At 41.7% G+C, this 17,055-nt stretch overlaps 1 protein-coding gene across 1 annotated transcript in view; it reads left to right on the top strand.

Annotated features, from left to right (window-relative positions):
* LOC126108702 (treacle protein-like) overlaps window positions 1–17,055 on the top strand; it is a 191,583-nt gene that overhangs the window by 101,215 nt on the left and 73,313 nt on the right. The window contains exon 5 of the mRNA XM_049914019.1: window positions 2,170–2,634. Coding sequence (XP_049769976.1) covers window positions 2,170–2,634 — 465 coding nt within the window. The remainder of the gene's footprint in view (window positions 1–2,169; window positions 2,635–17,055) is intronic.

The raw sequence follows: 17,055 nt of genomic DNA on the forward strand, positions 1-17,055 counted from the left end.
GTGCGCTTTATTGTGGGATAAAAATTTGAAGAAAAAAAGCTGAGTGTTTGTTTTGACTTGAAACAACAAAATATCTTGAAAAATATGCATAATACAAAAAAAATTGCAGATGAAAAGTTAATATTTTCAAGACATACATCTGTCTATACTACTCTCTAATCCATCCACCCCACCCCCCAATAAGGGGGAGGTCAACATTTTATTTTCAAATAGGACCCCCCCGCCCCCCTCCTCCTCCGTTTCATTTCAGATTTGGATTCTGTGTGAAAAAGTGTCTAAGATGTACCAAAAATATTTCGTTCCATTTGTGGCAGATGGCATTGCAATTGACAAAATTCAATCTTAACGATTTATTAAATTAAGAATTAACTCATTTGATTCTCCTATACATTTTCAATTAAAATATAAATTTTTGTTCTGAATAGGTGACATTATTGTCAAAAATTTAATTTAGTTTCGTGAAATAGGTTGTATAATAAAAGTCTTATTTTCAGGTATTTAAATGTCCATGCAAGGCAGTATAGCTTTCTATCCCCATCAGGATGACAAGAGTTGAGCGTGCTCTTCCGTCCAACTGTGGGAACACTTGTGGTGCTCCCAGTGAAATCCACCATGAATGGAAAAAAATTATTTCAGATGAACCCTCGGTATTGTTTGGCATACAGTCTGAATCTGCAGTAAAAGAGTGGGGGAGTTCCCACTTGAAAATAAAAAAATTATCCCCCCCTTTGGGGGATGGGGGACACAGTGGCCAGTTTTACAACAGACAGATGTTCCCCCTGAAAATATTAACTTTTCATCTGGGACTCCGTTTTAATACCAAGCATATTTTTCGAGATAGCAGGGTACCTGGGCGAAACGTTTACAGTTTTATAATTTTAAATAATGGCAGTATTTTGAATGAGTGAAGTCTTTGGGATATGGGTAGTTGTGGGAATGAAGAGAAACCATCTTTGAAAATGAACCAAATGATGTGAAATAATAATCGTGAATTTACAATACAACCTCATATATACATTTCCATACATTATTGCTTGTAATTTTTAACTTTCAACCATGACATTTACAGTTATCCATTGTTGAAGAGAAGTTTGATGATAAATAGGAGGTTTTAATTGCAGTTTGTACTTTAGGTGGAAATTATATATGCAGACTGAAGTGAGGAATGAAATTTTTGCCAAGGCCAGGATTCGAACCCAGGTCTCCCGCTCACTAGGCACTGCACGGGCTACACCAGCACACGTCCCTCCTCAATCCAGATTCCCATTCGTGCTTCAGCCCACTGGTATTCCCCCCAAAAATCAAACAGCATTGCAGGGTCTCTCCAGCTGCACTGGAATGTCACCTCAGCATCGAACGTAACGGGCTGTTCGAGTTTAGTGGGAATACCGGTGGGCTGAGGCTCGAACGGGATTTTGGATCGAGGAGGGACGCGTGCTGGGATATTCCCAGAAGTTGTGTGAAGCCACCGTGTCAGGGTGACTCAGTGGTTACCGCATCTGCCTACTAAGCAGGAGACCCGGGTTCGAATCCCAGCCTCGGTACAAATCTCCTCACGTGCACTACAGATGTTCGAGACTTCGAAGGTCTCCGGAACGATGTAGTTTCACTTGAATGACAAATATGTTTGTCATTTTGGAAAGTATATTTGTTTTAAAAAATCAGCTTGTATGACAGGCAGAGATAATGGAGTACCCCAGTGGTCACTGTTATTATCTATGACAATCCTGTACACAAATTATCCAGTTAATAACTGTCTTAAAAACAAATGAATTGGTATTTGTAATAGGATAATACAAAAACAGACTCATGTATTCGTGATTAATAGAAATTAACTTTGTAAAATAGAGGTACGATACCCCTTTGTATGTGATACTTAAAAGTCTGTTATTATGTTAAAATTTTCCTAAAATAATAAGTTTCAGTGCAAAATTGGTGTGCAAAGTCGGAAGCCGAATAAAAAATCTTCCTCACGGTGCATCGTTCATTCCTATACCGTTAGTACGAGTCGAGAAAAAGGAGTGTCGACTCGAGAAATAGTATGCACGGTGTAGTAGTTCAGAGTTAAAATGGACACCTTGTATATTCTTGTAACTTCCCTTAACAAAACCGAAGAACAGTTATTGTGTAGATGAGAAAACTGAAGTTAATCCCTCTGTTTATATACAGGTAGCAGAGCCAGTGGTGCCAACATGAGCAGGCAACCCGTAGTGAAGAGTTGCCGGACCAGCGCACGAGCGTGTGCGAGGGGCGTGAATCCCGCAGTCGCGGCAGTGCTGGCGGCGAGAGGCAGGGCAGTTTCCGTCGGTAGGATGGCCGCGTCAAGATCGAGGGCGGCTGCCGCTGGCCGTAAGGAGGCGGTGGCCAGAGCCGCGACCCCCAGCCCCAGGAAGAGGGGCGCGGCCGCCCGAGCGGCTCCCGCCAGGTCCACCCCCGCGAGACCCGCTCCCGCCAGGCCCGCTCCCGCCAGATCTGCTTCCGCCAGGGGAGCTCCCGCCAGAGCGGCTCACGCCAGGGCTGCTCCTGCGAGAGCCGCAGCCGCCAGAACTTCCCCCGCCAGAGCTGCTCCCTCCAGAGCGAGATCTGTTCCCGCCAAGGTGGAGAAAGCCCGCTCGTCCAAGGGCTCGGCTGCAGGTGAGGCGAGCGCTTCTTTTTATCGAGTTAATAATGTACACCTCTGTCTGTTAAAACTGTGACACCTGGAAGAGGAGCAAATAATGAAGGAAGGAGAATGCACGGTTACAGGTACAGATGGTCCGTGGGGTACAGGCTGTTGCATTTAGTACGAAGAGCCGATGCCTGTAGCAGCAATTACGACATAAACCGGCCGGGCGTCCGGTCGAACCGGCACCGGGGGACACGGAAAAAAACGAAAAAAAAACTTAAGTTCCAAAGGAAATTCGCTGTATACAACAGCAAAACAGTGCTCATACAAGCGTCTGCCAACAGCAAAGTGTGTCAAAGGCTTCAGGAACACTATGCAATGGTTTATAACAACAAATTGCCTCCGCTGAGCGTGACGTGACAATTGTTTACATTAGATTCGTTAGAGCAGTTGTTGGCGGGCTCTTGTGCATTTGCAGTGGAGTCACGTACGAATAGTACCTTCTCCTGCTTCTGGTTACGGAAGTGTGGCTTGGCGCCACTACTTAATATTGCCCCTGTTTGGAAATATCGTAGATCCAGGGCTGATGCACAGAGCAGTCAGAGCTGCTGTTGGGAGGTGGGTCGTCTCCATGTGACCTGTATTTACGTTCAGTGATTTTGTTGTTTCCTCTTCGTTAATTGCTCTCACGTTGTTGTTCTTGTGGTCATCAGTCCTGAGACAGGTTTGATGCAGCTCTCCATGCTTCTCTATCCTGTGCAAGCTTCTTCATCTCCCAGTACCTACCGCAACCTACATCCTTCTGGATCTGCTTAGTGTATTCATCTCTTGGTCTCCCTCTACAATTTTTACCCTCCACACTGCCCTGCAGTACTAAATTGGTGATCCCTTGATGCCTCGGAACATGTCCTACCAACCGATCCCTTCTTCTAGTCAAGTTCTGCCACAAACTCCTCTTCTCCCCAATTCTATTCAATACCTCCTCATTAGTTATGTGATCTACCCATCTAATCTTCAGCATTCTTCTGTAACACCACATTTTGAAAGCTTCCATTCTCTTCTCGTCTAAACTATTTATCGTCCACGTTTCACTTCCATACATGGCTACACTCCATACAAATACTTTCAGGAACGACTTCCTGATATTTAAATCTATACTCGATGTTAACAAATTTCTCTTCTTCAGAAATGCTTTCCTTGCCATTGCCAGTAGACATTTTATATCCTTTCTACTTCAACCATCATCACTTATTTTGCTCCCCAAATAGCAAAACTCCTTTACTGCTTTAAGTGTTTCATTTCCTAATCTAATACCCTCAACATCACAGGAGTTAATTCGACTACATTCCATTATCCTCGTTTTGCTTTTGTTGATGTTCATCTTATACCCTCCTTTCAAGACACTGTTGGTTCTGTTCAACTGCTCTTCCAAGTCCTTTGCTGTCTCTGACAGAATTACAATGTCATTGGCAAACCTCAAAGTTTTTATTTCTTCTCCATGGATTTTAATACCTACTCTGATTTTTTCTTTTGTTTCCTTCATTGCTTGCTCAATATACAGATAGAATAACATCGGGGAGAGGCTAGAACCCTGTCTCACTCCCTTCCCAACCGCTGCTTCCCTTTCATGTCACTCGACTCTTATAACTGCCATCTGATTTCTGTACAAATTGTAAATAGCCCTTCACTCCCTGTATTTTACCCCTGCCACCTTTAGAATTTGAAAGAGAGTATTCCAGTCAACGTTGTCAAAAGCTTTCTGTAAATCTACAAATGCTACCATAGGTATGCATTTCCTTAATCTTTCTTCTAAGGTAAGTCGTAAGGTCAGTATTACCTCACGTGTTCCAATATTTCTATGGAATCAAAACTGATCTTCCCCGAGTTCGGCTTCTACTAGTTTTTCCATTCGTCTGTAAAGAATTCGCGTTAGTATTTTGCAGCTGTGGCTTATTAAACTGATTGTTCGGCAATTTTCACATCTGTCAGCACCTGCTTTCTTTGGGATTGGAATTATTATATTCTTCTTGAAGTCTGAGGGTATTTCTCCTGTCTCATACATCTTGCTCATCAGATGGTAGAGTTTTGTCAGGACTGGAATGTTGTCTACTCCTGGGGCCTTGTTTCGACTCAGGTCTTTCAGTGCTCTGTCAAACTCTTCACGCAGTATCGTATCTCCCATTTCGTCTTCATCTACATTCTCTTCCATTTCCAGACTATTGTCCTCAAGTACGTCGCCCTTGTATAGACCCTCTATGTACTCCTTCCACCTTTCTGATTTCCCTTCTTTGCTTAGAACTGGGTTTCCAACTGAGCTCTTGATATTCATACACCTGGTTCTCCTTTCTCCAAAGGTCTCTTTAATTTTCCTGTAGGCAGTATCTATCTTACCCCTCGTGAGATAAGCCTCTACATCCTTGCATCTGTCCTCTAGCCATCCCTGCTTAGCCATTTTGCACTTCCTGTCGATCTCATTTTTGAGACGTTTGTATTCCTTTTTGCCTGCTTCATTTACTGCATTTTTATATTTTCTCCTTTCATCAGATAAATTCAATATTTTTTCTGTTACCCAAGGATTTCTACTAGCCCTCTTTTTACCTACTTGATCCTCTGCTGCCTTCACTACTTCATCCCTCAGAGCTACCCATTCTTCTTCTACTGTATTTCTTTCCCCCATTTGTAACAGTTGTTCCCTTATGCTCACCCTGAAACTCTGTGCAACCTCTGGTTTAATCAGTTTGTCCAGGTCCCATCTCCTTAAATTCCCAACTTCTTGCAGTTTCTTCAGTTTTAATCTACAGTTCATAACCAATAGATTGTGGTCAGAGTCCACATCTGCCCCTGGAAATGTCTTACAATTTAATACCTGGTTCCTAAACCTCTGTCTTACCATTATATAGTCTATCTGATACCTCCTAGTATTTCTAGGATTCTTCCAAGTGTACAACCTTCGTTTATGGTTCTTGAACCAAGTGTTAGCTATGATTAAGTTATACTCTGTGCCAAATTCTACCAGATGGGTTCCTCTTTCATTTCTTTCCCCCAATCCATATTCACCTACTATGTTTCCTTCTCTCCCTTTTCCTACTCTCGAATTCCAGTCACCCATGACTATTAAATTGTCGTCTCCCTTCACTACCTGAATAATTTCTTTTATCTCATAATACATTTTTCAATTTCTTCATTAACTGCAGAGCTAGTTGGCATATAAACTTGTACTGCTGTAGTAGGTGTGGGCTTCGTGTCTATCTTGGCCACTGTAATGCGTTCACTATGCTGTTTGTAGTAGCTTACCCGCAGTCCTATCTTTTTATTCATTATTAAACCTCCTCCTGCATTACCCCTATTTGATTTTGTATTTATAACCCTGTATTCACCTGACCAAAAGTCTTGTTCCTCCTGCCACCGAACTTCGCTAATTCCCACTATATCTAACTTTAACCTATCCATTTCCCTTTTTAAATTTTCTAACCTACCTCCCCGATTAAGGGATCTGACATTCCACGCTCCGATCCGTAGAATGTCAGTTTTCTTTCTCCTGATAATGACGTCCTCTTGAGTAGTCCCCGCCCGAAGAACCGAATGGGGGACTATTTTACCTCCGGAATATTTTACCCAAGAGGATGCCATCATCATTTAACCATACAGTAAAGCTGCATGCCCTCGGGAAAAATTACAGCTGTAGTTTGCCTTGCTTTCAGCCGTTCGCAGTACCAGCACAGCAAGGCCGTTTTGGTTAGTGTTACAAGGCCAGATCAGTCAATCATCCAGACTGTTGCCCCTGCAACTACTGAAAAGGCTGCTGCCCCTCTTCAGGAACCACACGTTTGTCTGGCCTCTCAACAGATACCCCTCCGTTGTGGTTGCACCTACAGTACGGCCATCTGTATCACTGAGTCACGGAAGCCTCCCCACCAACGCAAGGTCCATGGTTCATGGGGATGGCTCTCACGTTAAATGATAAGAAAACGGAGTTTTTTGGCCGGGAGCTATCAAATGAATTAAAATACGTTCACATAATTACGGCAGGCTAAAATATGTTAATAGTTTCTGATTTTATTTCCACCTTTGACAGTCAAGCATTAATTGCCTTGCAGAACAGTGAAGTTATTTTTGCTGGTTTGCTAAAGATATTTGGCTTTTATTAATCCTTTCTACTGAGGCAGTCAATTTATTTGAAATGAAGTGTTTAATTTCACACTATTGGCTAGTTTCAACTGTTCGCTGCATTTGAAGTAAACATATGCTTAAATAAAGAACCAAACATGAGTACTGGTACTCCAAGAAAATTTACATACGGGTGTGCATTTTAAGCCGAATTATGCATTTTGGTATGGTTCGCGAAATCCCGACGCTCTTGAAGTATCCTTTGATGTCTTGTTTCTTTTACGACGTAATGTAAGATCTTTTAATGTTTTACACGTATGAACATAAGAGCTTCCTGTGTCATCGTAGCTGTGCAAGTGCGGTGATGCCAGTTATTTGGCGCTTTCTTGCATCTGTTGAAACGAACCTATTTCTTACAGGTAGCGGGAAAATATTGCGAAAGGTGGTTTGAAAAGCGTTACATTAAAAGCAGATTTCCTTTTATGCAAGATGAACTATGTGCGAGAATGTACGATGAATTTCTTAAATCACAAAGCGTTTGACTCTCATTTAAAAATCAACTCTTCGTGGACGACCATTTAGAAGAATTTCGAGCCCAGAAGATGAGACATTTGCGTCATTATTAAAAATTTTACTGGCACATTTGTGTGATGTATCTTGAAGTGTAACGTGCGCAGGAAAGATCAACATTATATGTGGAAGTTTAGCTTCTCTTCCAACTTATTAATCTTCGAGACTAATATTATATGTGAATACTATGTATATTAATTTAATCCGGTAACTTATTTGTGTATTCGCGCTACTTAAGAGTGATCTCGCTATCGGATGACTACATCACGTGTCCTATTGCTGTCATCAGCTGGCGAGATCACGGGAGTGAGCTATGACACCTACAAAAGCGCATCGCAATCTCGATTTCACATCGCAATCTCGATTTCAATGCTTCGGAAAGTGACACGCGTCGTTTGGTGGAATTCAAATTTATACCTTCGTAATACGAAAATATGCAGCGTACATGTTGCTGCCATGAAAGGTCTTTCAAAACGTGTTTTCCCCCCTGAGTTTCGTTTTCTAAAGTGCCGGGAAATTCTATGTCGGTATATAAAACCGTAAACATTCAAAGGACTGATGACTTTTACAGTGCCGAGGAAGAGTATACTGTCACTTAACACGGAAAAAGTGTATTTTCACACGGGAGAAAGTGTATTTTTAACCGGGAAATACGGGAATTTTTTTCCTTGTCCACGTATACGCCCTGTCATCTTCAGGCCTGCTCTCATTGCCTCTTCCATCGACACACTTGCTGTCCGATCCAGATCTCGCCCATTCTGTACTGTCGTGCACATAGGCCATCGTGTCGATTCTTCTACCTGGCGGTATTCCTGTTGCCGGGCTTGTTATCTTCTCAGTGCACTTACCAGAACCGGATTAATCAGAATAGAGCAGAGGCAGTTACATTCCAGTCTTCACTTTGAATTTCTCTGGCATTTTTCGATTCACTTTCTTCATTAATGTTGTCTCCTGTATATTTGCTTGTGTTAGATTTATTAGTTTTCTAGGAACCTGCACCCTTCTTAGTTCTTGCAATATTGCTTGCCTGTTCACATCATTGTACACATTTTGGAAGGCCACAAAAAAACTGTGAATACCTCTGTGAAAGTCTCATTTCTTTGGTAGCATTTGCCTTACTGTATCTAGTCGGTATACGGTCGATTTTTCCCTTTCCAAACCTCGTTCGTCGGAACCCGAGTACCTCTTCGACGTACAGTGTTAGCCACTTCGGCAATGACGTCCTCGGGATCTTATAAGCTGTGCGTAGTAAGGTAATTCCTCTATAGTTGCTGCACCTCAGCGGGTCTTTCTTTAGTATTGGACAGATGGTGTACTGCTTCCATTCTGCTGGGATCCTTTCTCTCCTGCAAATCGAACAGATTAGGTGGTACACTCTCTGTTGGTAGAATCTCTTCCCCCTGTCGGCTTCTCTGCAGATATGCCAACTATTCCTCTCATCAGCATTTTTAAGGCTTCTCCTACACCTTCCATGCATGGCAGTTCATTCTCTGCTGTTGCTTTTGTTACGCTGTCTTCTCCGTGCCATTCTTCTTCTTCTTTTTCTTCTGTTGCTGCTGTTGCGATGTGTTGATGGTGTCGTCCACATTCAGAAGATTTTCGAAATAGTTTTTCTAGTCCTCTATAGTTTTCTTGAAGAACCTGACTGTCCTGTAAAAGTCTGTCGTATTGCCTACTGTTATCATGCTGTTTGGAGGACTTTTCTTGCTTCTCTAGTTGCCTTCGTGTATCTCAGCCTTATTCCTTCATCTCATTCGTTTGTCAGCCGTAACATTCTACCTGCTCTACTCTTGTTAACTGCACACTTGTCATTAAACCATCTTCTGCTTCTCCTCTTTCTCTCCAACGGTCTCAGCACTTCATCTGCAGTGCGTGACTTCAATCGTGACCTCGGACCATAACTCGTCTGTGTTATCTCCTTCTTCTTCCGAGTAACTACGCTAACATAAATGGCTTGTGCCTCGTCCGACCCGTACCGACAGTATTACTTCTTCGAAATGCTTGCCCGTGTAGAGCTCTCACTTCTGTCATTCATTTCTGGCCGAGCCCTGCGTATGCCACAAATATGGACAAAATCGACGATGACAGGTAGGCGGAGTACCTCGGTGAGCTCAGATGTCAGATACGTGTACGTCGTTGCGAGCTGCACCGACCCTGTGCCAGAAGGAGCCAGTCGTAATGGCTGACAGTGTCGGTGTCCGAGTCTCTCGGTAACCGATGGCCAGGTATTGTCAGTGGCCGAAAGGTCTGGGGGACGTGCTGGCCGGGACAGCAGTCCGATACCCTCCGTACTGAGGTAGATCAGACCGGCACTGTTATTAATTATCTTGTTGAAAAATAACATCACAGAGACCTCAAAGATACAGCATACTCACTGGTTTAAACACATCGGAAAACTGAGGAGTATCATATCAAATTGTATTATATCCCAAAAACACAATTTTACAGGAGAAGCAAAAAACTGATTACTTCTAAACAGGTAAATTTTTCACAGTTTGTAAAATATGACACTGTTGACAACATACGGAAGTTTGGGTCCGGCTGTGAGTTGTGCACGGATACCCAAACGGTAAGGCGATTGCTCGCAAAAAGTGGGAAATCTGGCCCTGTATCCCAGTCTGGCACAAATTTTTGTTGATGTCATTCCATTCTGCAGCTGATGATAGTCCTTATTCGTAACTGCAAATTCATTTGATGTGTCTGTATGTATAGTGATGTAGAGACATGTATAAAACATGTTTGCAGTGCTCATATGTAGGTACATAATGAATGTGTTTCTATTATTTTGCTGTCGAATCTGAAAGCGTGCATTATTTTTTCTAATTCCATTTAAAAAATCTCGATTCATTACATTTGTAAAGAAGTAGAGTTTGTAAGGGTTTCTGTGGTTCACCTAGTACTGGCTGTGAGATTTTACCATCCATTTTAATGCATTGTGGTGCGTACATTTTTTATCCACTCCCCCCTATGATGACTAATGTATGATTAACAGGGATAAGAGATCATAATCAAATGCAGTCTCAGCAGAAAAAAAAAAACACATTTCACACGTTAAGGTCAAAATCTGTGTTTGTTGCACAGCCTCTAAATCGCAGCATTGTTGTGAGCCTTCAAGCATCTCGGAAGCTACTGTTACAAATTGGTTACCTCAAGGACAGCTCCAGGGCAGACGCCCTGTAGTGTGCATCCCACTGACCTCGGACCACTGGCATTTGCGACTTCATTGTTTCCAACTGAGAGCTCATTAGAGGGCAGGGTGGAGGTCGTTTGTGTTTTCTAGTGAAAGCTCATTTTGTCTGGGTGCCAGTGTTGACCATAGGAGGAGGCCAATATAGGACCTGAAACCAACCTGTCTGCATGCTAGACACACTGGAGTTACCTCGGGTGCATTTGCATGTCAGTCGGGTGATTCAACCTGTTGTGCTGCCATTCGTGAGCAGTGTCCAGATGCTGTTTTAGAACTAGATACTGCTCACCCACACATTGCTGCTTTTACCCGACACGCTCTACACAATGTCATCACGATGCCTCGGCTTGCTCGTAGGAAAGTTAATCCGAAAGCAATAGAGAGTTTTTCGAAGTTTGTCGAGGAACGAGAGTGGCAAGATGTTTATAGTGCCGATAATATAGATGATAAATACAGTGCTTTCCATAACACATTTCTCGTGCTCTTTGAGAGTTGCTTTCCATTACAACATTCTAAACAGGGTACTAGCAGTAATGGACAGCCCGGTTGGCTGACTAGTGGGATAAAGATATCATGTAGAACAAAGCGGGAATTATATTAAAATGTTAGAACTAGTCACAATCGAGCTACAGTAGCCCATTACAAACAGCATTGTAAGGTGCTTAAAATGTTATCAGTAAGGCAAAAAGTATGTGGTATGCAAATAGAATAGCTAATTCATAGGATAAAATTAAAACCGTATGGTCAGTTGTGAAGGGAGTGTCTGGTCAGCAGCACAAGGTTGACAATATAAAGTCGGTTCGCAGTAATAATATTTCTGTTACTGATAAATCAGATATATAATAGTATTTAACAACCATTTTCTGAGCATTGCTGGTGAATGAAATAAAAATTCAGTTTCTCCACGAAATCATATAAATTTCTTAGCAAATGCCTTTCCGAAATTGACGTCTGAAATACTCCTCTGTGATACAGACGAGAGGGAGATTGAGTCAATAATTAAATCACTGAAGACAAAGGACTCTCATGGTTATGATGGAGTGTCTAGCAGAATATTCAAGTACTGTGCTGTACATGTTAGCCCTGTATTTAGTCACATTTGTAATTTTTCCTTTAGGAATGGTCAGTTTCCTGAGCGATTAAAATACTCAGTAGTAAAGCCGCTTTATAAAAAGGGAGAAAGGGGTAATGTAGATAATTTTAGACCTATTTCTATGCCATCAGTGTTTGCAAAACACGATTTGCTATCAAATGTACAGTTCAGCTTTAGAAGTCAGTTTGACAACTGAAAATGCTATATTCTCTTTCCTCTGTGAGGTACTGGATGGGCTAAACAAAAAGTTTCGAATGCTTGGCGTATTTTTTGATTTAACAAAGGCATTTGACTGTGTTGATCTCACAATATTGCTCCAGAAGTTGGACCATTACGGAATAATGCGAATAGCTCACAATTGGTTCATCTCTTACTTTAACAACAGGCAGCAAAAGGTCATTATTCACAGTGTCGATAACGGCTGTGATGTGGGATGTGAGTGGGTTACTGTCAAGTGCGGGGTGCCCCAGGGATCAGTGTTGGAGCCACTCCTGTTCCTTATTTATATAAATGATATGCCCTCTAGTATCATGGGTAACTCTAAAATATTTCTGTTTGCTGATGACACTAGCTTGGTAGTAAAGGATGTTGTGTGTAACATTGACTCGGTTTCAAGTAGTGCAGTACATGACCTCAGTTCATGGCTTGTAGAAAATAAACTAACGTTAAATCACAGTAAGACTCAGTTTTTACAGTTTCTAACACACAATTCAACAAAACCTGTCATTTTAATCTCTCAGAACGGGCATATGATTAGTGAAACTGAACAGTTCAAATTCCTATGTGTTCAAGACTTAATACTGCCATTTTCACTGTTCAAACGGTATCGAAAGTGAGTGATACTTCGACACGTAAATTAGTCTACTTTGCTTATTTTCATTCACTTATGTCGTATGGTATTATGTTTTGGGGTAACTCTTTCCATTCTAGGAGGATATTTTTGGCTCAGAAACGGGCGGTTCGGGCAATAAGTGGTGCGAGTTCACGAACCTCTTGTTGACCTCTGTTCACGAGTCTGGGTATTTTGACATTGGCCTCTCAATATGTATATTCCTTATTGTCGTTTCTTGGTACCAATTAGTTTATTTCAACAATAAGCAGCTTTCACTCGGTTAATACTCGGCAGAAATCAAACCTCCATTTGGATCGGACTTCCTTAATTCTTATGCAAAAAGGTGTGTAGTATACTGCTACATCCATTTTCAATAAGCTGCCACTCGAATTCAAAAATCTTAGCAGTAATCCACGCGCTTTCAAATTGATCCAAATGGAGGTTTGATTTCTGCCGAGTATTAACCGAGTGAAAGCTGCTTATTGTTGAAATAAACTAATATTGGTAACAAGAAACGACAATAAGGAATATACATATTGAGAGGCCAATGTCAAAATACCCAGACTCGTGAACAGAGGTCGACAAGAGGTTCGTGAACTCGCACCACTTATTGCCCGAACCGCCCGTTTCTGGACCAAAAATATCCTCCTAGAATGGGAAGAGTTACCCCAAAACATAATACCATACGACTCCTTCCATTCTGTCGAGGAATTCCTTGAAAAATTAAGCTGATTATCATTGTATTGCTGATAGCGTTTGCTTAAACTTATGGACTGATTTTCTTTCAGGTTCATGAACATTTATTTTTATCTGTTATTACTTTTATATTGTAAGTTCGTGTACTGACACATTCCATGACCTTGGAGATTTGCTCCTCAATTTGGTCCAACGGAACTTGACATGTAAATAAATAAATAAAAACCAGATCCGTCTCCAGTCGAGCACATGCAGGACATTGTTGGAAGGCAACTCCGGCGTCATCCACAAACACGTTGACCGTCACTGTATTGACTGATCGAGTGCAACGAGCGTGGAACTCCATCCCACAAACTGATATCCAGCACTTGTACAACGTGATACACGCATGTTTGTATGTTTAGCAATTACACTGATTATTAATGCACCAGCATTTCACATTTGCAGTGGCTCATCTTGCTATTTCATTAACCTGTGATCCTGCCATGTTAATCACCGAAATAAGTTACCTACACAAATGTATTCCTGAAATTTCATAACTGTGCATTAATTATTTTATGTTGGTGTGATTTTTTTCTGACAGTATATATTTTACAAAATGGCATGAAGGTAAAGTTAAGAGAGATCATAGTTCACACGGAGGTATATGAACAGTCTTTCTTCCCACAAATCATTGGCAGCTGGAACATGAAAACGGGGGAGTGATATTAGTCCACAGCTACCCTCCTCCACACATTGTAGGGTGGTTTGTGGAGTACAGATGTAGGTACTACTGTTATTCCATCCTGGAATGTCCATTCTTTGAAACATTGTAAATGAGGATAAAGGATCATCACATGATTGGTCTGCTTGGTTCAGTTTTATTTATATTACATATGTAGCTGTAACATGCATAGGCCATTGTTCACTGAAGATAAATTCGTGGTTCTCCCAATAAAGCTGGGAAAAATGTGAAAAGAAGAGGCCCCCCCCCCCCCCCCATGGTATCTCCTCTGTTAGAAATTTCCTACTCTGATCACAAAAGTCTGTGTCATTGTTAGCTGAATTCTGGACACCGTTAGAAAAATACTCAAATAACTGAAATATAAGAATACTGTTCTGCTTGTAAATCTGAAATGACAGAGTTATCAGAAACAATCTTGTCTGACAGTTTCGTGGAAAATAATTTTCACTTTTTACAAAATTCCTTATCCAGAAGTCAAATCACGTATGTACTTATGAAGAAAATTGAAATTAGACTGACAGCCTTTTTGTCAGTATCATGATAAATCCTGTTGAGGCCAAAATTCAGCAAAATCAATATACTTTCTGCAGCTTGTAAGAGGACAGTTTGAATGAAATGTTGAAAACAATTTCCTGAGAAATGCTTTTCACCCTTTACCATTTTCCCACATTGTGTTATGTCTATTACAGAAATAGTGAAAGTAAAACAGCCCACCTCCAGTTTCCAGACCTACGTTGCCTTAACTTCCTGTAGACAGAGGTAAAGATGTAGAAGTAGTAATCAACTCATACTTACTGTTGTACATTATCTGATTTGGACAGCTATTGGTGGACAGTGATATTGGTTGTGTCCACCGTTTGCTCTTATGACAACTTGTACTCTTCTGGTGACACTTTCAGCGACATGTTAGAATGTTTGTGGAGGAATGATAGCCCAGTGTTCCTCTAGAGCAGAAACTAGAGAAGTTATTAATGGGAGAAGTTGCAGTGAAGTCGACATACTGACTCGTCCCGGTGTTCAATTAGGTTCGTGCCAGGACTGTGGGCAGGCCAGTCCATTTCAGGAATGTTACTGCCCACAAATCATTGCCCCACAAATGTTGCTCTGTGACAAGGCGCATTCTCGTGCTGATACAGTCATTGTGTTAGTATGATTGTTCTACTGTACATAGTGCACATTGCTGTAAAATGTGGTCATATCCTTCCACATTTAGTTTTTTCTTAAGCACAGTAAGGGGACCACAGGCTAACCGTGAAAAAGCATCCCCGTACCGTAACACCACCTTCTCTGTACTTCACAATTGTCACAACAAACTATGGTAGGTAACGAAGTCAGCATTCCAAAACATCCCAAAGGTGATCTATAGGATTCATTTCAGGACTCTGTGCAGGCCAGTCCATTACAGGGATGTTATTGTCATGTAACCACTCCGCCACAGGCCATGCATTATGAACTGGTGCTTGATCGTGTTGAAAGCTGCAGTCAGCATCCCTGATTGCTCTTCAGCAGTGGGAAGCAAGAAGGTGCTTAAAACATCACTGTAGGCCTGTGCTGTGATAGTGCCATGCAAGGCAACAAGGGGAGCAAGCTCCCTCCATGAAAAACACAACCACACCATAACACCACCGCCTCCAAATTTTACTGTTAGCACTACACATGCTGGCAGATGACATTCATCATACCCCACACACTGCCATCGGATCACCACATTTTGCACCACGATTCTTCACCCCACAGTTTTTTCCACTGTCGAATCGTCCAATGTTTACGATCCTTACTCCGAGCGAGGCATCGTTTGGTGTTTACCAGCACGATGTGTGGCTTACGAGCAGCCGCTCAACCGTGAAATCCAAGTTTTCTCACCTCCTGCCTAACTGTCATAGTACTTGCAGTGGGTCCTGATGCAGTCTGTAATTCCTGTGTGATGGTCTGGATAGATGTCTGCCTATTACACATTACAACTCTCTTCAACTGTCGGCTGTCTCTTTCGGTCAACAGACGAGGTCGGCCTGTAAGCTTTTGTGCTTTACGTGTTCCTTCACGTTTCCACTTCACTGTCACATTGGAAACTGTGGACCTAGGGATATTTAGGAGTGTGGAAATGTCGCGTACATATATATGACAAAAGTGATACCCAATCAGCTGATCACATTCGATGTCTGCGATTTCCACGGAGTGCCCTCTCTCACGATGTCTAATAACTACTGAGGTCGCTGATATGGAGTACCTGGCATTAGGTGCCAGCACAATGCACCTAATATGAAAAACTTATGTGTTTGGGCATGTCCTGGTACTTATCATAACATAGTGTATGTTCTGAGTCATTGAGCTCTCGTGACTTGATTCTACTATTACTGCCTCTCTACTGACAACAAAATACTTCATACCTCCTTTTATGCTAGTGGATCCATCTCTTGTGACATTGAGTGGTCAGTTCAACATTATGTGGGGTGTCTGGATACATTTTGATCAGATGGTGCATACGAATATGTTCTAGCATTCATAGATCGCACTACTGACACTCTACCCCAACAGTAAAGTTACAAAATTGTGGTTGGTTGGCAGTCTTTGGCTAAACATGACTGATCAGCATTAAACATAGCAGTTTCAGGGATAAGTGCATACATAGTCTTCACACCAGTTATGGATTTCTGTGAGGTAGTACTGATAAACGACATTTGCTCTACATGTTCGCTTGTAGCTTCCTGTATTTCTTGAATTTCTTTCACCAGCTTGGCTGAAAAAGCCTGGAAGAGGTGCCTTTGCCTTTTGCAAGTAAACGTGTATCAACAGAGCTGTCTGAACACAACACAGCTTTACTTCTGGCAGTATATCTCTTCTAGTTTCCAAACTGCATGGGAACACTCTCCCAGCTGTGTGTGTCTGTCTCATGATTTGTGCCTAGATATTTCAGTCAGTAGGACATGTAGTCGTGAAGGCAAAGGTTCTGGATTTGAGTCCTAGTACAATGTGCAGTTTTAATCTGCCAGGAAGTTTCTATTCATTACACACTCCACTGTGAACTCTTTGTGGAATTATGTTATAGAACGTTTTGTCAGTGCTCGGAGGAATACAACTGAAATATGCAATATCAACATTCCACAATAACATTTAATTTATGGCTGCTGTTAATGGCATTCAGCTTTCTATGGTACCTTAGACAACTTAAGAATAGATATATAGTTTGTACATCATCAGCAAGAGTTTATATATGCACAGAGATTGGTTTGCCAAAGGTATG

The sequence above is a fragment of the Schistocerca cancellata genome, chromosome 11, assembly GCF_023864275.1.
Source record: "Schistocerca cancellata isolate TAMUIC-IGC-003103 chromosome 11, iqSchCanc2.1, whole genome shotgun sequence".
NCBI lineage: Eukaryota > Metazoa > Arthropoda > Insecta > Orthoptera > Acrididae > Schistocerca > Schistocerca cancellata.